This window comes from Callorhinus ursinus, unplaced genomic scaffold, assembly GCF_003265705.2.
Source record: "Callorhinus ursinus isolate GAN/ISIS: 27379988/994484 unplaced genomic scaffold, GSC_fseal_2.0 scaffold26, whole genome shotgun sequence".
Classification (NCBI taxonomy): Eukaryota; Metazoa; Chordata; class Mammalia; order Carnivora; family Otariidae; genus Callorhinus; species Callorhinus ursinus.
The window spans coordinates 7,066,512-7,088,963 of NW_027397088.1; the positions used below are offsets into that span (position 1 = coordinate 7,066,512).

General features: G+C 39.1%; 1 protein-coding gene across 1 annotated transcript in view; it reads right to left on the reverse strand.

Annotated features, from left to right (window-relative positions):
- F13A1 (coagulation factor XIII A chain) overlaps positions 1–22,452 on the reverse strand; it is a 149,851-nt gene that overhangs the window by 123,135 nt on the left and 4,264 nt on the right. The window contains exon 3 of the mRNA XM_025890867.2: positions 12,772–12,960. Within this exon, the coding sequence (XP_025746652.2) occupies positions 12,772–12,960 (189 nt within the window). The remainder of the gene's footprint in view (positions 1–12,771; positions 12,961–22,452) is intronic.

Here is a 22,452-nt window from a genome sequence, read left to right on the forward strand (position 1 = left end):
TAATGAGATTCTGATCTTTGACAAAAGATAGTTTTTCAGGGCTCGTGTTTTAATCTGACGTGATGAAGTGGATTGCTTAGGGGCGATAATGTTTCTGCTATGTGGAGAATCCAGATGTCACGGCTCACCTCTACAAACCCAGCAGAAGACCCAGCGGAAGAGCTCTGAATTCTAGTTAGTACAAACATTCACTGAGCAAACAATAACTGGAGGCTGACTCCATAAGGTAAGAACATCCCTAATGGACTTGTCAGGATGGGTCTCCATACCACAGCAAGCTCCATGAAACTCCAGGAGCTTGAAGAACCAGTGGTGCCCAGACCAAATATAGCTATGAGATCTGATTCAGTCCAGGATTCCTTTTTTCATTAGAAATACGTGTACATCAGCAGAAAATACACTCGTAGGCTTCCAAGAATGCCATCCTCCCACCCCGGAGTGTACATACTTCCTGTCCCTCTTCTGATACTCCTAGTTCCTCAACATCCATCTCAAGACTTACTTGCCTTGTCCCAAGACCTCACACTTTACCTCTAGCCTGGGTCCCTCCTGCCTGCCTGCCTCTGTCACACATTTCTTGTAGGGAAACTGATCTTATACTACCTGGTTGTGTTTATTAATTGTGGAATTCTTCTCACCCCAACCATAGTAAGCTCTTTGAGGACAGGGATGGTGTCTTAAATCCCCCACGGCATCTCACACAGACACAGTGGCGGTTTCTGCATCAGAAATTCACTGAACTAGTCATGAGATGCGATATTATAAAGACACTTAAACAGAGAAAGGAAATAGACAGGGAAACAAAAGAAGCCACAACAAGACCCCCTGAAGAACCTCCAACAGTGCAGCCAAGGAACCTCTAGGTGGCTAAGCTACACTCTACGCAGAGATAGGCCAGTGCGTTCCGAGCATCCAACCTGGCTTCCTGGAGGCTCTCACACAAATTGCTATACTCACTTCCTGAGGATAACTCTTATTACTCCCCTAACGGGTAAATACCAAAACATCCACCCATAGGACTATGTGTATGTGCGTGCACGAGGGAGAACAAGAGTGAGAGCAAGAGAAAAACATAGAGAGACAGAGATGGAGAGTAAGAGAAATGACAAGAAAGGACAGAAAACATCCGAAGGCTGAGATACTGAGAAGAAATGAAAGGCGTAAAGGATAGCAACAGAGAGGTGCAGCTATTTGTAGCTTGCCTGTGGTCCTCTAACACCTGTCTGGCTCAGGTTGCTGTTATAGTAATGCTTTATGAAGGTTATACTGCCTCAAGGAATACTGTGAGGATTTAGTTTTCCTATATAGATGCAATATTCAAAATAAGCCTGGTAATTGGGTCATCTTATTAGCAGGCAACTATCACTAAGGAGTTCCAAGAGCCTTCCAGTCAGTCCCTCGTCAGTCCATGTAACACACTCACAGAGTAATGAGATGGCATGGATTATGAATAGTTAGTCTGTTTTTATCCATTCTTCAGTGGGTTTTCATTCCAGTTGGACACTGTCTCTCTTTTCACAGATTGGAGACTTAAGAGCAAGGTATTACGGTGGACACATTAATTTTCATTAAATGTTTTCCCCCTCCTTTTTTAACTTCACATACGGCAAGAATGTCTGAGAATTTATATGGAAAAGCCAGGCAATGCCCACGCTGAATAACCCCTGAGTTCAGACCATAGGTTTCTGGTCATGTACAGTTTCAATTATGTGGGTGCTAATTAGTCAAGGTTATGAATTCACACAGGTGAAAGAGGTCAATGTAAGATACAGCATGAAGACAGAAAGAGAGGGCGGTGAGGGCAATGGCAAATTAGGGGAATAAAGAGGGAGAAAGAGGAGGAGGAAGTCAGGCATCTATGTAGGATTCTCATTCCAACCTCCACAGTCTCTTATGACTGCCCTACACAGCATACTTGATATTATAAAACACACTGGCAACTCTATTACCCTCAAGATCCGAGGCTTCACTTGTAAACCCCAGCTCTGCAGGATGGGATCTGGGTCAAAAGGCAAGGCCGAGGGGACTCCCCACAGGTCTCTTGCACTAGAATTTGGATGTCGATTCCTCCTACTTTGAGACTAAACAGCTTCTGTCACTTCAGCTAGAACTGTAGGCAAATAATTCCCGGCAGAACTTGGCCTGTGGGTTGTCAGGGTTCCTCTTTGATTAATTAAGCTGTCAACATGGATGTTGTAAACACTGGATATTTTTGTTTGGAGGTTCAATGGTCATTATCTTTGCTTTGCTAGCAGGAGAGAAAAGAGAGAGCAATGGCCTCCTATTTGCCTTTTTGACAGCACTTTCTTACTTAGTAATAATCCTTCATCAGAGAACCTCACTCAGTGCCACTGGTCCTGACTACAAAGTCTTTGAGGGCTCACCCTGCCATCTTCTCTCTCATTGCCCTCTCTTCAGACCCAGGGTGGAGGTGGGGCATTACCAGGGGAATATATAATAGTGTGAAAATTGATCCCATAGAAAGCTGAAAAGTCACTCATATCTAGAGTCAGGCTAAGCCAGTGTCTCAGCAAGTCTCCATTTACAGGTAGACCATCAAGGAGCTTAGAGGAGAATAAATGGATTAATCTACGAAAAAGTGTAACAAGGATTAATTTTACTATTTGATTACAAACTTCGCAATGTGTCTGGCTTCTTTAAAAGACTATCTATCTATCTATCTATCTATCTATCTATTTATTTATTTTAGAGCAAAAGAGAAAGAAAGAGAGAAAGAAAGAGCATGAGTGGGGGGGTTGGGAGGGCAGAGGGAGAGGGAGAGAGAGAGAATCTAAAGCAGACTCCAAGACCAGAGTAGACTCCAACGTGGGGCTGGATCTCACGACCCCTGAGAGCATGACCTGGGCGGAAATCAAGAGTTGGATGCTTAACTGACTGAGCCACCTGGGCGCACCTGGCCTTCTTTTGTAGAGCCAAAGTGGGCAGACCGCTGGGCTAAGATTCTGATCCTTTAAGAGGAAGCTGGGGACAGGGGGTTTCCCCTTCCCTGCACAACCATGGGTCCATCACTCAATCCCTATGCACTCTGGTTTCCAGATTTTCAGTGAGGCTTATTCCTACCCTCCAAGCTTCCCAGTGTTATTTTTGAGAATAAGAAGGTAAGAAGGTGCTTCCCTGTACATTATCTCCTTTAATCCATAAATAGCTGTGAGAAGTAAATATTTTCAGGTGAGGGAAATATAACTCGGGGGGATCTGTGATTCTGTTGTTGCTCTGAATGGTGGAACGGGGACTCTCACTGGGTCTGCCTGACTCCAAACACTCCCAACCACTGTATTGCTTCCTGGACCCTTTATGAGAGGAGCTGTCATCTCTGAAATGTCTATACACACAGAAAAGTGTCAGTCACCGTGGCATAAACCTTTTCTTCAGACCATAGTGCATTACTTTACTATAGGTGAGTCTTATTTGACCATGTAAAAAACAAAAACAAACAAACAAACAAAAAAACCCAAAAACCAAACAAGCCACAATTGTACTACTTCTTGTTATAAAGGTAAATTGTTTTTAAAAAGAGGAAAAATCGTATAAAATGATGTATTGCACATTTACACTGTCATCTATTAGTAAGATTCCTTCCCCTCCCCAAGTCTCTTACTGATGTTCCTGACAACAATCTCAGCCCCTCCAATTTATCTTTCATACTCTGCCACAGTAATCTAAAAAGAAAACACTTAGAGCTTTTTAATATAATCCTTTTAAAAACTCTTCCATAGAATCTTCTGGCTGTTTATAGACTAATATATAAACTTTGAATCAAGGTGTATGAAGCCATCAATATGTTTCCAAGTTTTCTTTCTCCGCTGAACTTCACATTTTTTTCCTAGGACATCTATTTTCCCATCCCATTGGGTCAACTCCTACTTGTTCTTTGAGATCCAGCTCTTCCTGGGGGACTCTTCCAACCAGTCCTACAGTCTAGTAGTCTACTCTCCAGTGTGCTTCCCAAGCACTGTGCCCAAGAGATTGGCATTCAGCTCAGCTTCTAGTGTCCAGGCTGTCTCCTCCAGACTCTTTGAGAGCAGAGGATGAACATATATTCATACTTTAACCCCAACTCAGTGCTTTGCACATGAAAGGTGTTCAGTAAGAGTCTAATAAACACATTCAAAGGAAAGTTATGATAACAGAAGCCAAACAAAAATCTGGCAAATAAATATATAAATGTAAAAAAGAAAAGTAAAGTAATCCTTTATGAAGAGAAAAGTTACTGAGTATAAGTGCCAAATTTATAGTTATTTTAATGTTGGCACAAAATCTAAAGTATCAAAGAAGAAAAAAAACAGATAATATATTAAGTTACCATACTACATAGACCACAGTATTCTGCAGAATTAAGGTAATTTGTAACAGTAGTTCAGCATCTCCTTGAGTGAGTTGTGTATTTTACTAAAGAGTATAATGAAAATAAAAACATGGTAGAGTAATGTTTGTAGTAAAACAATTTTGAGAAGCATTAGGCTAAAGAAGATTCACTTTTTGACCCTGTGCATCCTCAGAGCCTTTAATATACTAAGGTGTGTTGGGATTCTCCAAGAAAAGGCACAAAACACAGCATGACCTAAATGCATTTGACCATGGAACCTTTTTTTTTAAGGAGTCTTTCACAGGACACGTGTTCATAGAGAACACACTCTGAGAAACACTGTCCTAGTTTCTTAGATGCCATTATTTGTCACTTCACAGAGGCTTAAAAATGAACACACTTAGCGTCAATGCAGAAACAGGAGAAAAAATTTGAAATGACATCCCATATAAATGCTGCTTCAAAATGATAGAATGGGTAGCCTATTTTTATTAAAACACAGCATGAAATAGTGGAGAGAGCATAGGCTAAGAAATATTTCTCTACATCTTACCAGCTGCATGATTTGGGGCAAGAAATATCTCAGCAGATAAACTGTGTTCTGTCCATGAAAATCACGGATAGTGATTTTATCTGGACCCTCTGAACCAAAAATCTATAGGGGAACAGAAGTCTCAAAGGGTCTTGGTTATGCTCTCAGATATAAGAAATAGTTCTTTGCCCTTCTCAGCTCCTGCCACACCTGCTCACCTCCTGTGTCTTTGAGAAACTTGAGGTCATCAGGCATGATGATCAGTTTCCTATCTCTCTACCTAACACATTCACATTCTCTCTTACCTCTTTCTCAACACCCTAGAGGACAGGGATTCTTCTTCCTAGACAATCCCTCATCCATGCCTCCTCTTCACCTCCTCCAGCATTCTGCCTCAGCCACCCAGCGATTCTTCTGAATCTTCAGGATTCTTCATCTACTGGCTCTGTCCCCCATGCCTCCATACACATTAAAGTACCTTCAATCCTAAAACAAACACCCAAACCAAAACACCCCCTTCTCTAACCTACATTCTTCCCGTTACTATCCAAATTGTCTTTTCTTTTCTTCCAAAAAAATTAGTCCACCTTTGCTATGTCCACTTTTCATGTTTCATTTACCTTCAAACCATTAAAATTTGGTTTGTCCCTGAGTAACCAGTGTCCCCATAACTGCTGAGTTCAGTGGGAAGTTCTTACGTCACTGCATCTCCTTGTTGTATTTGATAAAGCTGGTCACCCTTTCTACTTTAAACACCCAACTCTCTTGGATTTAGTGACACTGCATTCCCTGATTTCCCTTCTATTTATCTGATCACATGGTCTTTGTCTCCTCCAGGGGCTCCAGCTCCTGGACTGATTCTTTAAAAGTTATTTGCTCTCAGGATTTGAGCCTCAGTCTGCTTCTTACCTGATTTACTTTGTCTGAATAATTTTACCCATCTATGATGTATGAAATAAAAACTGATTCCCTAAACTTCAGAGGCCTTCTATTGGACATGTTTATCTGGAAGTCCCTTAAGTGCTTCAAACTCAAAGGGCACAAACCAAATCATATTTATGCCTCCACTATTTCACTGGTGGAGGTAGTGTGCATTGTGATTAGGAGAGAATGTCAGGGTTCCAATTGGAGCCCCAGCACTCTCCAGATGTGACCTCAGGTAAGTTACTTATACCATTCCAATCCTCATCTCATCTGAAAAATGGAGATGACCTTAGTCCCATGCCCAGAGGGGTGCCCAAAGAATTAAATGGGACGTACACAGAACCCCTGCACGGTACCCAGTGTTGGTGAGTGAGTTATCAGTGAGAGCCACTATCATCATTATCCTTTCCCACACTCATCTTTTTTTCCCCAATTTCCCTGCATTCTTTATCTCATTCGGAGCCTCTATCATCATAGGCATACAACCCAGCAACCCGGGAGCTACCTGACTCTTTCCTCCCCTCTGTCTGCACAGACGACTCCCAATCACAAGTCCTGTGGATTCTGCCATCCAAATGTTCCTCAAATCTCATCCGTCTTCCCCATTGTTACAACAGATGCCCTAATCCAGGCTCTAACTCTCTCTCCAATCTTGAACCCCCAACTGAGAATTGATAATGTCACTCTCATCCTTAGAACACATCAGAGTCTGACACCCCAGCTGGCTTTTGGGAAACGCTATTCAAGAAATGAGTGAAATAGAAATATTGAAGTGTTGAGGATAATTCAATGTTTTATGTGGTTAAGAATGCAGAATATGTGCAATTGATGTCATCCTGTAAATGACTGGGCTCAGGATGAACAACCCCAGTGTGCCATCAGTAAGGGCTGCACTTTCAGACTCACAGGATGGCCAAGCTGGAAGGGACTTCTAGCACACACCACTGGGGGTCTACCAGCATCAGCTTTTAGTGCTCCCTGCCCCTCTCCTCTGAGGAGACTGAAAAAATGAAATAATTTCATAGCTTCTCTTACAGATAAGGGTGGCAAGTGAGACATGAATAGCTTGCTGGGGGCTTCCAGAAAAGCTCTCGCTGTCCTGATGGGAGGAGCAGGTTTTGCTGAGGTCATCCCTCCCCTCTGCTTTCTGCCATAACCAGAAATATGAAGCCTGGAGCCATGGGAGCAGTGGTAGCACTGAAGAAAAGGCAAGAGAATCTTCGAGGTGCTGTCCTGCACACCTTGGGTTCCTGTGATTGGGCCCAAGGAGCAAAGAACTTGCTCATGAACCCTGTTATCGGCTTGGAGGGCTCACCAGGTAGGGCTGCTTTGAGGCGGATGGCTGGTAAGGGATCCAGCTCATACCTCTCTCCTCAGAATGACTCTCCCTCAACAGGGTATCAGATAAGTAGGGGGCGCATGTCAAAGTAGAACAAAGTAACACCACAAACTTCCTGTTTTCACAGCTGCAGCTCCAGGTTAGCAAAATCTAGAATGAACACTGCTCCAGATTCCTTCCATGATTTGTCATGGCTTTAGACTCAGAGGTAGAAAGACAGAAAAGGCCCCACAAAGGACCAGGCACACTTTTCATCCGCACCCACCTCCTCAAATTCATTAACACATCTCACCTAATGCAGAGATGGCTGTGCTCTGCCAGCAACTAATGAATGCCGTTATCAAAGTGCGGCGACCATCTGTAGCTCATGCGGGAAAGTCCTGGCTGAGGAAATGCATTTATTCCCCTGTTCACCTTCTCTACAACGAGGACCCGGCAAACAAGGGATAAATCTGGGGCCATCTGAGAGAATCTATTTACTTAAGTGTTTAAAAAGAAAGAAAGAAAAAAAAACTTTATTTAAAGGCAGGATCATGGGGCGCCTGCGAGGCTCAGTCTGTTAAGCGTCTGCCTTTGGCTCAGGTCATGATCCAGGAGTTCCGGGATAGAACCCCACATCTGGCTCCCTTCTCCGCATGGAGTCTGCTTCTCCCTCTGCCCCTCACCCCACTTGTGCTCTCCCCCTTGCTCTGTCTCTCTCAAATAAGTCAATAACATCTTTTAAAAAATCAAAAAAATAAAGGCAGTATCATTTATAAATAAATCCTGTGGTTCTGAAGGTAGTAACAAAGGAAACTCCAGTGCTTAGCACATCCTGGCTCATCTGACATAAAGTCACAGGGAAAGAGAAAGGAACAATAATAAAAACTGAATGCAAACTGCAAACAAGTAAGTGTAAAGTGACTCTTTTTCTGTGTTTTAATATAATGATAGCTTGCTCTATGCAATAGTTATATTCTTTAAATTAGTGCATAAATCAATCTTTGTTGATAAATCTAATCCTGGTATAAACACTTCAAAAGAAATATTTGAAGAGATTTTTTGTTTTTATTTTTACAAAGCATTCTCTTTCCTGTTTTTTAAATCACTCCTTCTACTTTCTAGGTTTCCTGAAATTGAGGTGCACCTGCATGTATGTATAAGACTGTGCTTTCATTTCATTTCCAGTGCGCATTTGATACTCTTGTCTCTTCTCATTACAGCAATTACTTTTAAAATCAATAAAAAATCAATAAAATTTTTTATTCAATCCTATTGAAATAAATATTGCATTTTTTTCTTAAGAAGGCTCCACACCTGGCATGGAGCCCTGCGATCAAGACCTGAGCTGAGATCAAGAGTCGGATGCTTAACCAACTGAGCCACCCAGGGGCCCCACAAATATTGCATTTTAAGAGAAATATCTCTGAGCCCCATGAAGGTCCCACATGTTCTTTTTCTTCAGTCCTGGTCCTACCACCGACATGAAGCCTCAGGAGGTCATGGCACCTCCTGAATGACATGGGGTGCACAGAGAACACTATCTGGGATAAATCTTCTATCATTGGTCTTTTAAGGCCCTTTACAAATGTGATTGATTTCTCATACACTAAAGAGCAGAATGTGGAGTTATGTTATTTTTCTTTCCTTGTTTCTGCAGGAAATTTGGAAATACAAAATCCTCAAATGTAATAACACCTATTATAGGCTACACATATTGGAATACAGCTTAACTCCGAAAGTACACATTGTGGGGTCTAAGAAGGATTTAGAATACGTGTTGGTTTTTAAAATATATAGATTTTTATCTCAAAGGTAAATTTGCTATGCTTCCCCTCTCCCACCTTTTCACGGAAGGAACAAAAGTAATACAATGTCTTTTGTGAAAAAGAAGGGAGGACTTCACATGCTCACAGTGGTGATGCTGTGGTCATGGCCCTGACCTTGCCACTCAGGACAAAGCACTCTGCCCCAGTGGCTCACAGCTCTCACTGGGAACCCGATCTGACACTCCTCTTGTCATCTTCCCTAAGACTTCTATTATTATAACTTGTTTCTGAGTGGTCTGTGGGAAAGAGCCTCAGACCTCAATCAAGTCCACTTCAGGGACAAAGCTTTCCTCTGTCCTCTCTGCACTAAATATTTGGTTATAAAGGAGATAAAAAGTTCCTGTATAGTTGGAGCAAACCTGGGGACAGAGCTTCAAACGTGCATTTGTTGACACACAGGTAGTGATCATTGTGTTACAAAGGTGTGAAGGGCATTTTAATCAAATCCAGTCCAAACAAGTGTGCATGTACACACACCCACACCCATCCCACCCACCCACCCACACACACCCAAAAGTGATAAATGAACTTAGGGGGAAAAATACAAATAAATTCTCAGCAGATTTTAAAATACTCTGGAAAATATTAGCTGTGGATTCCTTTCTCATCTGAAGTACTCATTATTAAAAAATATTAACAATAATAGTCTGCTCCCTAAAATGTAATGAAATTGTGGTTATTGCATTTCACCTAACATACAGGAATGATAATTTAGTTTTCCTTTCTCTCACCCCACAATTGGGATAGCAAACAGTTCTGTGCAAAACTCCCACATTGTACTGATGTTGTTTATTCAATGATCTCTTTCCTCCTCTCCCATTTCCATTCTGGCTTCAACTGATTTTCGTTTCCTTACTGTAAACGAAAGGGAATAGAAACCGTATACCTCAAGTAGTTACGGGTCAGAGATTTTTTTTCTAAGGAAGTGTTGTTTATTTTTAGCTTTGATGTTATTACTCTTAATTTATATATATATAAATAAATGTAATATATATATAAAGTATAATATATATAAATGTTTTATATATATATATATATATATTCCCACGGAGATCATAATTTTACCTCAATGCCTACATATATTCATATCATCATCCTTGCTTTTTTCTCTTTTCCTTACTAGCTTCCCCTTTCCTTTTGCTTCTCCCTTCCTTATTTTGGTTATTCTCGCATCTCCCACCAAGGAATGCATGTCATTACCTATGTATGTGCTTCTTACTCTTGTCTGCACTTACAATACTCTACAAATCTAGGCACGACATAGTTACACACACGTAGAGAAGATCATATATACTCCATATTTTGTTTCCTCACCACTGCTTCACCTGAAATCATCTGGCATAGGTCTAATTCATCCTTTTTTTAAAGGAACAATTCATTGTGTGGTTATATCACAATATATTCCACCATTCCACTACTGAGGGGTGTTTATTTTTATGTCACTATTACAATGCTACAGTAAATAATACCCATCTTTATAAACTAGACTTTAAATATCTTTGGTATAGATTTCCAAGAGTGGAGTGACTGCGTCAAAGGCATATGTCTTTTTAATATTAACAGATACTGCCAAACTGCTTTCTAAAAAGGTTATGAAATTATACATTTATATCAGCAATCTATGTTTTTCTCAACATACACGCCAGCAACAGATAATTACAGTTTTTTTTCTAAATTTTTGCCTTTTGGATAGAAATGACTGCTTGGCTTTCCCAGTCTGTTAGTGAATTTGACCATGTTTTCATGTGATTACAGGTTATTTGGACTTCCTTAGTTGAGAATTGTCTCTTCATATACTTTGTCTATTTTTCTATTGCTTATCTTCAGATTGTCAGTTTGTAGGAGCTTTTTTTTCTATGTTAACCTTTTATCTCTGATGTATGTTCTGAATACTTTTCCAGCTCTATCTTTTATCCATTGACTTCATATGTGGTATTTTTCTCATATACTTATATTTTGGTCATTTGTTCATATATATGGTCATCTGTGGTATTTTGGCATGTATAAAACAAATATATATACATGTAAAATAATATATATAATTATACACATATAGATAAATATATGTTAAATACAAGAATATGTTAAATGCATATACTTACATGTAATATATATATATACTAAAATACCAGGATGTAAAATACATCATTTAACTTATTAAAACAGCAAACAAAAAAACAAAAAGCCCACATACTTTTCTTACTCCACAAAACCAACAACTATATATTAAGTAATCTTACATACTGACATCGATTTCTGGATTCTCTATTCTGTTCCACAAAACACTTCTTATAATATGTTCTGATAGATGCTTCTGATAGAAAATGCTCTTTTATTTATTCTTTCTTTGTATCATTTTCTTGATTATTGCCAAGTAATTACTCTTACAAATGAACTCTTATTTTATTCAAGACAAAAAAAAAATCCTCCAATTGGAAATGCATTATATTTACATCCTAATTTTGGGACATTTAAAAAAATTGAGATAGCATATCCAAAACCGTATTTGCCTTTTCAAAGTTTTTTCACATCTCTTATTAAGATTTAATAGCTGCTTTATTTGTGTTCTGCATCTTTTTTTTTAAATTTATTTTTACATTTCATAGTTTTAGTAACTTTTATATGTGGGATTTTTTTTTTCTTATTTCTATTTCTAGGTTCTCAATGCTAAAGAGAAAGGCTATTGACTTTTATGTATTTATCTTCTATCTAGCCATCTTACAAAGTTTTATTAAACTTTGTCCTTGAATCTGTTGGGTTTTCTATATATACAATCATAGCAGTAGCAAAATATATAATTTTATTTTTCTCAGTATTTATAGGAGGTATTTCTCATTTGCTAAAATCTTTAAAGCTTAGAAAAAAAGGAAAGGCAATAGCAGGTATCTCTAATTTCTCATTATAATTAAATTAACTTTTTGCAACTTAGAATACCAAAAGTTGTTGGTTTGGGATAAATAATTTTTACTATAATTGAGGAGTTGTTTTTACTTTTGTCTTATTTAAAGTCTTAAAAAAAAAACAGCTGCTGAATTTAATCATGTTCCTTTCAGTGACTACTGATTTGATTGCCTGACTTTTTTTCTTTTACTTTATTTATATGTAGGATTATAGAGATAGTTTTTCTGATATTGAGCCACCTTTGCTTTTTTGTGCATATGTTTACTTGCTATATTTGTAAATTTCTAGGGAAATATTTACTAAAATGTGTCAAATGTTAATAGCTATAATTTAAAGGGTACCAGGATCTAATTAATTTGGCAAACACCCAACCAAACAGAGTTAAATGGTACTTCCCAGAACTGTTAAGCTAATGTATATTGTCAACCTACAAAAGGAGATAAGAGTACAAAGGGTTTCGTGAACTTTACTTGACTGTCTATCTTTCATGAGCCATCCCATGGGAGTAGATTAGAGCAGAACAGAGTCTGGGAAATGCTTATATGGAGATTGTATACTAAGAATTGAAAATAATTTTAGCACATAAAACCAATGAAATCATGAGAAAAGAGTTGATAAATTAAAAGCCACACTATAGGATGTCAAAAACATCTGGGGAAAAATAATTAACTAATATTTTGTACCAATTATACTCACTTTTACTGTACAGATTTTTACTTGGATAGGCCCAAATGTTTGGCATTATACAGACCCATCTTAGAGCATAGGGTGGTCCTGGAGCTGGATGTAGCCCCAGCCCCAGTCAATTGTCAAAGTATAATTCTAGGAAGTAAATAATTGCACCTGTATCCTTCTCCACTATGCGGCCCGTGGTATCATGACTATCATAACATGATGACACAGATGGACTATCACAACATGGTTTGCCCATGGCACTCACCAATGACATATTCCACTCTGAAGAGATCCCTTCTGGGGTCATATGGACGATTGAAGTCAATCTGGATGAAGAAAGACTGTCCTCTACGTACAATCAACTTGTTGTTTTCATACTTGTCAGTGTGGTGGTCCATTTTATTGGTGTCCCATCTCTCCTTGAACAGGTGAATATTTGTGACATGGAGGTAGTCTACACATAAAGAAAACAATTGAGGGACACCACTGAGTAACTTTGATACAACCACAAACTCAAAAAACAAGATTGCTTTTCCTGATTCTTTAGGTATTGAGGTAATGTGGTCTGTTGGATAAAACTCTCTACAGGGGGTTGATAGACTTAAGAGTCATTCCCTTGTGACATTCTTGCCTTCAAAGAGGATTTTAAAAGCTTTCCTGCCTGTGACCTCACTTCATACACAGGGCACTCCCTTGGGATGGACAGAGCAGTGCTGATGTGATGCCTCCCACATAGGTCTAGGTACAGAGAAACTAAGACCAGAATTCAAGTCTACACATTCCCAGGCCCATGCTGGCTTTCATCATGACTATCACCTCACTATGTCACTAACTAGGAATGAGGAAGGGATAGCCATTTCAATTTTCTTATCTTTAAAAAGGGAGGCATTAAATCTGACAAAGCCTCAAAGGGATGTTCCAAAGGTCCAAAGTTGACCTTTAATTCAAAATTCTCCTCTTACTTCAGGTAGGGTCAAATACCCCTCCTATAATTCTAAAAGTAGATCTGGTCCCTCAAAGGTAGGAAAGAAAAGAACAGGTGTGAAGACAAAATACTGACATTTCATTGAGATAGACAGAACTGTTTCCACTTTGAACATGAAGAAATAAAGCTTCACATTTCCACCAATCTGGAAGTCAACCCTGGTCTGATAAAAAAATCTATAGGTCTTTCCTCTGGCTTTTGGAATTGGGAGGGTAAATGTCACTTATACATTTATTGGAGACATGATAGCACCGGATAAAGGTTAGATCTCCTCCTACCTTTCTCCCATTCCTCTGCAAATGATCACTGAATATGGAGGTAACTCCGCCCATCTACAATGCAGTGTGCAAGATCTAGTCTAGAGATAGATTTCTGCATGCACACTTGGAGTTGTAAAGGGGAATTAAGGAGAGAGGTTGGTGGGGGTACACTAGACTTCTGCCTACCCTGACCCTGTCTGCTGCATGGTTTGCCCTCACAGCTGTGAATACAGTATACTGTAAATACAGTATACACAGACCACAGCTGCTGAGGCTGTACTCATGCTGAAGCATCACCCTGAAAGTCTCCAATGCCTTCCTTTGTGTTTACATGGGAATCCTGTGCAGGACACTTGGTCCCCTCTGGCCTCATTTTTGTCTCATACGCAAAACCAAGAAGTTGGGCTCATTTAGATACTCTCCATTTCTAAAGTTTAGGAGTTCCTGAAACACTCTTGATTAATTCAAAGTCCAGGTAATCCTGAGTTTGAATCCCAGGTCTCTTAATTACATAGGTACAGGATGTTGCTTCACAGAAGCTGAGTTTTCTCACCTTTCAAATGAGGAGACTAATACTTTGAGAATTTCTACAAAAATTCAATTACATAACAAGACAACAGCTCTGGCACGATGCCTGGCACACAGTGGGGCCATAAGCTTACTTGTGGCTAGCTTAACTATAAACTCTGATGGAGCCATTGTATATTTTACATGATGTGGTGTTCGGTGGGCTACTCTGACTGCAACATTACAGCACACAGAAAGTGCAAGATACAGTTCTATTTTTACCCCATTGCAGAACCCTGAACATGGTCCCCTAAAGGGCACTTTCCTTCCATTATGCTGTAGGTGGAAGATGTTTAATTCTCTAGACCTCTCTCTTTCAAGCTGCCTTTCCCCTAAGTTCTCTGGTCTTATTAAGGTCACAATCCCCAGTGTTAAGTCAGCTTCAGAAAGAGCTGGAGACTCATAAATGTCTTAGTTGAAAAGGACCTTAGTAATCAACTCATCTGGTCCTCTTTCTTAGCACTGTGCCTTTCAATAATGTTTTTGTTTTGTTTAAATGTCTAAAAACTGAATCCTCAGAAATGGGTTTAATCAGGTCTCCATTCATCAGCACCAGTGGAAGGAATGCACTGATATTATAGCCTCACAGAATCTCTGAGGGCCAAGGCACTTTCTAGACCACCTGGTAGACCTGCTATGTACTGCATGAGACATCTTGAAAGCCCAAATGCTTAGGCTTTTTGTCTTCATCTGAACAGGAAACCCACTATCTCACAAAGCAAACAGTCCATTTTTAAACAATTTTAATTATTTGAAAAGCCCTCTTAAGATGAACTGACATCTGCTTCCTTGTAATTTTTCTAATCATGGATCTTGGTGCTGATTTCTGGATAAATATAGACTGCATTCTATTCATTTCATCTGGTACTCCTTAGGTATATAAAGGCTTCTATTCCTTTGACTAACACATTCTCCATTTCCTCAACTGTTCTTTTCCAGAACTTTAACCCTCTACTATTTTCTGGAATGCATTTCATTTTATAAATTTTTCCTAGAATTAAGTACATTATTCTAGCTATGGTTTTTCCAATGAAAGACAGAGACTGCTACATCTTTCAAAACAAATAGCATATTTCTATTATTTCAGTCAAAGATATCATTAGTATTTTGAATAGTTTTATCTTATTTTTGATTTACATTAAGCATCTGTTAAAGCAAAAACCTTTAGGGTGGGGGGATGGGTTAGCCTGGTGATGGGTATTAAAGAGGGCATGTACTGCATGGAGCACTGGGTGTTATACGCAAACAATGAATCATGGAACACTACATCAAAAACTAATGATGTAATGTATGGTGATTAACATAACATAATAAAAAAAAGAAAAATACATTCTGATGTCATTTCTACCAGTAGTGCATTATGATTCAATCCAAATCCCTAGAAGCCAGCCATATCTATATAAAGGTTTTCTTCTTTGTAGCTCAGTTTTAAGGCTTTGCATGTATTCATATTAAATTTCATCTTATTGAATTTGGTTAATTATTCTGAGCTCTTAATATAATTGTAGACCCTAAGCATATATTCAACATATTTAATATTCTCCGCAACTTCCTGTCCTCCAGGAATTTTATGCAGGTCATTTTATGTTGCCATTCAAGGCATGGATATAAATGTTGATTAGGTCACTGCCTAATCAATATAAACTTGATAAATACACAGTGGTAGATACTAAAAAGTGAACAGATCATTATGACAAAGCACCATAAATATTCTGATAAAGCAGTATATGGTATCGGGTAGAAGACGGTATCTGGGAGGTACAGGAAACCTGTAATTCAGATTGAGGGAGTGGCATTAAGGAAACTTTTTGGAGGAAGTGAGGTATATAAGCAATGGTCAGAAAGATGAACAAGTTATCCAGGAATAAAAAGGGGTGGGGAAGGATATTTCAGGGAGAGGGGAGTGAAGACTTAGGCAACAGAGTGTCTGGTTTACTTAAGAAATTGAAAGATGATTGGTTGGCTGGAGTGTAGTAGTGGGACCACGAAGGAGGAATAGGCAGGAGCTGCTCATGCAAACCCTGTAGACCATGTTAGGAAATTTGGACTTTCATTGCATTGCGGATCCCATGAAAAATCTGAAATAGCAAACTGACATGTCTTTATGTGTGTGTGTGTGTGTGTGTGTGTGTGTGTGTGTGTGTGTGTGTGTAAATTTCAACTTCTTCTGGTGAAAGAGTAAGAAAAGGAATGGATGGTGGCCATGTTGGAGGCCGGAAAGTCAGTTAAGAAGCTACTGCAGCATTCCAGGTGAGGGATTGGGTGAGTCTAGTCTGCCTGCAGGTATGAGTGCACTGGTCCTGGAGCACTGCCAGAATTCACCTCATCTCATCCCACTTCCACTCCCATAATAATGTGTCCCTGAAAATGAGTATATTAGTGTTATGCCTTGGCTTCCCAAGCATCTTTGACAAAGGGAAACATAAAGATGGAAAGAGAAAGTCAAGTATTTTTTAGTATCTGGTTCTCATTGGTTTTATTTTTATTGCAAATGGAAACTCTGCCTTTCTAGTTCCATGAGCCTGTCCAGTGAACCTGGTTAATGTCTAGTGAGTCTGATTAAAGCCAGTCTATCCTCAAAGTAGTGTAATGCAGCGATACTTTGGTGGGATATTGACATGCCCTGGAAGAATACGAGTTCCATGGTTAAGCCAGTTTTGGGAAACCAAAGTCAATCAGGATACTTGAAGTATTTATGGGACACTTTTATTGGTGTAGACTATAAATCTCCTACAGGTGTCATGTTTTCCAAATTTAAATGACCATGGGAACTATTTTTGGGGGCAATCAGTGTTTTGCAGAATATGTTCTAGGAGATGCTTCACTATTTACTAATTGTGCAACCTCAGGGAAGTTATTTAATCTCTCTTCAGTTTCCTTATCTTTAAAAAGACAATGAAACACTTGCCTTATAGGGTTAGTGTAAGGATTAGATGAAAAAAAATGTATATAAAGTGCTTTAGCACAGTGTCTGGCACTTAGTAAATTCTCACAAATTATTTTTATTATATTAGCATTGCTATTATGAAGAGAGAAGATGAGCATAGTGGATAAGAGTATGGATTTTGGAGCCAGAGTGCCTGGACTCACATCCCAGCTCTGGCACTTACTATTGCTGTGACTTTGCACAAGTTATACAAATTACCTGCGCCTCAGTTTTATCACCCGCAAAATGGTGGTGGTGTGGGGATTAAATGAGAGAATGCTGCATTCCCAGGGTGCCTGGGTGGCTCAGTCAGTTAGGTGTCCCACGCTTGATTTTGGTTCAGGTCATGACCTCAGGGTCGTGAGATTGAATCCCACCTTGGGCTCTGCACTCAGCATGGAGCCTGCTTGAGATTCTCTCTTCCCTCTCCCTCTGCCCACCTCCTGCCCCCACTGGTGTATGCTCTCTCTCTCGAAAGAAAGAAAGAAGAAAGAAAGAAAGGAAAGAAAGAAAGAGAAAAGAAAAGAAAAGAAAGAAAAAGAAAAAAGGAAGGAAGGAAGGAAGCAAGCAAGCTTCATTCCTTGTATTCTGAGAAGACAGGCTTGCTTTTCTTTTCTTACATTTCTACAGGTAGATGAAATAATTTTCTCCTCTTCATTCCCAGAATACATTTTTCCTTTTTTAAATAAAAATTAATTATAATTAAGCACTTTGTGTCACGTTGATATAGGTGGTTTTATTTGTGGGACTGTAAGCCCTTTGAGGACAAGACCTCATCTTCAGTGTACCCAGGACAATGCGAAAAGAAGCCATAGTAAATATACCACTTTTCACTTTAAACAAATGTAATGCCTGAATTGGAGCTTGAAGTTGGTTTATGCATCATAAAATGCATATTCTATTTATCATAGGATTAACCATACAAGGCTTTAAATGTCATTTATCAGACAATTTAACATTTCAGGACTATATATAGTATGTTGTATATTGTACAGTGTTGAAGACAGTAATCTGGGGTTTTATAACATGAGGCCTCCAGCCCAGAACTTTTATTTCAGACTGGAATAAGAATGCCATGCCTTGATAGTACATGACTTACATATTGCTTATAACAAAAGGTAAGCAAGAGTACTAATAAATTCTTTTGAGTATATAAAACCTAAGCCAAAAAAAAAAATCTACAGTTTCATAGTGAAAACAAATATATATATTTATTTTTTCTCATAAATATATATTAAATAATATTATTTTCTATTACATAATGATAATATATAAAATAAACATATTAACATATATGAAGGATTTGTTTTAAAATAAGACAATCTACAATGTTGTAATTTTAATAACACTTCATTCCACGTATGGAGTTTTTAAAAATGTTATTTTTTTCTAAGTGATCTTATCATTCTCTACTGTAATCTCTCTCTAACAGGTCATTGCCTTCAGGAAAAAAGAAAAAAAAATATCATGGAAAATTACAGTGGTACCCTATGTGGGGGAAAAGCTAAGGCAATGATAAGCAAAATTTCCCTGTGTAATCTCTTAAAATAAAAGTCCATATTAAAAACAATTTAAGCCAAGGAAAACATTTCATTTAAAAAATAAAACTTGAGTGATGCCTGGGTGGCTCAGTTGGTTAAGCGTCTGATTCTTAATTTTGCCTCAGGTCATGATCTCAGGGTCCTGGGATCAAGCCCTGCATTGGGCTCCACACTCAGTGTGGAGTCTGCTTGAGATTCTCCCTCTCTTTCTGTGCCTCCTTCAGCTCATGCTCTCCCTCTCTTTCTAAATAAATGAAATTTTAAAAATAATAATAATAATAAAACCTTGACCGAAACAAGGAAGATTAAAAGCAACAAAGAGTTTGAGAGTTTGAGGAGCTAATGTTCTAGACTGTAGTCAAATGGACAAGACATATGGCAGAGTAATGGGAGGGTGCTTTATCCTTTAGAGGGAGAAGGAAATGACAGCCCTATTGCCCTCCCCCTAGTGTAATCTGGTAGATCTCCAGATCTGCAAGGGGGGTGAATACTAAGGAATAAGGTGAGGTCCCAGTACCACCAATTAAACATTTTTTTCATTGCTCATGGACACTCGTCCACAGAGCAACCTTTGTATTTGGTGTTTACAATACCTAATAATAAGGGCTCTACAGATGTGGGTCATACAATATAAGCATAGATATACAAATATTCTAGTTCTTTCTATTGTCTGTTTTGCTCACTGTTGTCCATCTTCATGCAGTAAACACTCAGTAAACATTTATTAAGCTGGCATATTGATTTCTGCCTTTTTGTAATCGGATTAACAAGACATAGTTTAGATTGAAAGAGCCTTCGCATCATCCAGGCTCCATTCGACACAAACAGAAAATGAATTTGCTTCTCCCTGTCCAAGCCCAGTTCCTGGCAAAATGGAGCCACTCATTGCTGAGCTACTTTTGGGTTTGGTTTTTTGGTTTTTTGGTTTTTTTGAGATATTGTAGCTGGGAAGTTGGCAGCTTGCTCTTTCAAAGTGACAGCTTTCAAAAAGTCTACCTAACACAATTTAGCCTAATTCCAAACACAACAGAAAATGGACTGTTTAAAAAAAAAAAAAAAAACTCTCCTCATGAGCCAGCTGCCTCCCTGTCTCCCTACCCTCTCCCTGATATGAAAAAAAGTAGATTATTTTCTCCTTAGGTTGTAACAATATTCTTCTGAGAATGATTATACCTGTCACAGACGGAATCTTGAAATAAGTTGAATGTTTAGCTTCATATCCTGGGCATTCCCTGGTGAATTGAAATCTCCATGCAATCTTTGGTAATATTATTACCAAACTGTAGGCATAAATACTGTCCATGAGGAAGTAGGTTTGTTTATTGTTGAAACAACAGGATAAAAGCTCCTCTCTCATATTTCTCTTGGCTACCCAAATTTTAAAGTATCATTAATTAGAATGATTAAAAATATCTTCTTAAGCAGCTTACTGTTTTTTAACTGTTGCCATTCAAATGTCCTGTACCGTAAAATGTAGAAGAAATGCTCAGCGGCTCAGAGGAAGCTAGAATGAGAAGTGAGACCAGCATCTTCTCCAGAGATGGAACTCTGCCTGGTCTACTCTTCCTCTCACCAGAAGTATCTCAACAGCCTCCAAATGTATTTCCTTCTCTCCATTTGCTCCTCACCACTGGAATTACCTTCATGAAACATAGTTCTGATTATGTCATTTTGCTATTTAGAATCCTTTGCAAGTCCTCCTTTATCTGCAGGAGAAAAGGTAAGGTCTCAGTGTACCTACTGTAACAGGTCCCTGCCTACTTTTCCCAGGCTCATCCCCCCCCTTGTCCCCATTACTTGATATGTGCTGTTCCCTCTGCCAGAAATGCTGTTTCCATGCACTTGTCTGCCTGGAAGCCTCCTATTCATCCTCTAAGACCCAACTCGGATGGCCTTTCATCATAAAGCCTTCCTCACCCTCTTTCCCACTGTCCCCACACCATATCATTACTTTCTCTGTTCTTTCACTGCAATTGGCATAATTTCTGTGACAGTATTTGTTGCACTGAATTGCAATCATATTTTCTGTGTCTATTTCATCTAGTAGGTGGAGAGCCACTTGAGGCCAGGGATTGGCTTACTCATCTTCGTGTCCTCAAAGAGAACTTAGCATACTTCCTGACACATAGGTGGCAATCATTAAATGCTTTTACACAAACTGAATGAAATGATGAATTGGTTCTATACAACATCATTTCTTCACCATACATTAAATGCCTTTCTAATTCTTTTAAAAACCCTCAACCCAGAGAGGTTTACTCGGCACAAAGGAGAGATTGATAATTAACTCGTTAATTAACTGCTTTGGTTCTGACAGGGTGTGGGGTGGGAAGGAGGAGAGATGCTCAGAAAGGCACAAGACCCCATTAACCTGAAAGATTCTAGATCTCTCCTGCATTTGACTTTTTAGGGATCTAAACTTGCTTTCCAGTTTGAATTCATCACATTAGATCTGCCAAATAAGGATTACAATCACTACTGCAAAGGATAACCTATGGTCAACAATGCAGAGTCAAATCAGACCAAGAATATAAGGCTATCTTCCAGAACATTACGTCTCCTGCTAAAATAACCTTGGAGACCAGGAAAGCTGTAGAGAGAGTTCCAGAAACAACCACTAAACATTCAGAAGAGTCTATTAGGAAGAGATGCAAATCCAGCAATCTGAGGAGATTTTCACATATTTTAATTGGCTACAGCTGAGTTCAGAAGGGGGCCTGAAGAACCCCTAAAACACATGAGGATGTCAAACATCACCACTGACTGGCCGGTCCCATCTCTGGGCTCTCACTGTCACCTCAAATAGTTCCATTTTTTAAAAATATCATGATGCTGTATGGGAAGAGCCTCATGTGAGTTTATACATTTTGAAATGCAGGCTAAAGTCATTCTTAACCAAATATTCACAAAATCTGTGAATTAAGGGTATCATACCCACTCAGTGTGTATTATATATATATTGACTGTCACGGGAGCATTCGAAATGAAAAATCTGTCATTTATCCCTTTTCCTCCTCTTGCCTCTCTGCCTTCTCAGTCAGTTTGGAAAGAGCAGCTTGATGAAGGGACACTTTTGGAAAAAGCTTCTATTGAAACAAATGAGGAGAGTTTGACTTAGGGCTTTGTGAGCCAAAGCTGTCCTCAGGCCTGGGCTCAGGAAGCTTCAAGCCCTCTTGGATGCCCCTAGGGGTCACTGCATAAACTGCAAGAAGACAGCCACTAATCACACGTTGTGACAGCCTTAGCAGGGGATGACTTGGGAGAAACTGATGTATTTTGTGTCAGAAAACCTGCTTTTGGCACAATAAAAGAGAAATATGAAATGTAAAGGATAAGTAGGGGATAGTTCTTGATCACATGGTCTGTATACTGGTAATTTTCCTCTGTTCTACTCATCTAGGATTTCCCCCCATGATACCTGGGTTCAGAGACCCTATCCTCATGGTGTGTAGTACCTAGCTCACGTGTGGGAGACAGATTAAATGAAGGCATGTTTTTTAAAACCTGGAACCTGCTATTAATAATAAGATTATAATGACTCTAGGCCTGATGAGTCATTCAATTCTCAAGTGATTGATTGTTCATTCATTCTACAAATAGTCATTGGACACTCATATTCCTCTGCCAGGGCCTGTAATAGGTATCCCAGAATGTCACTTGGGCTGTG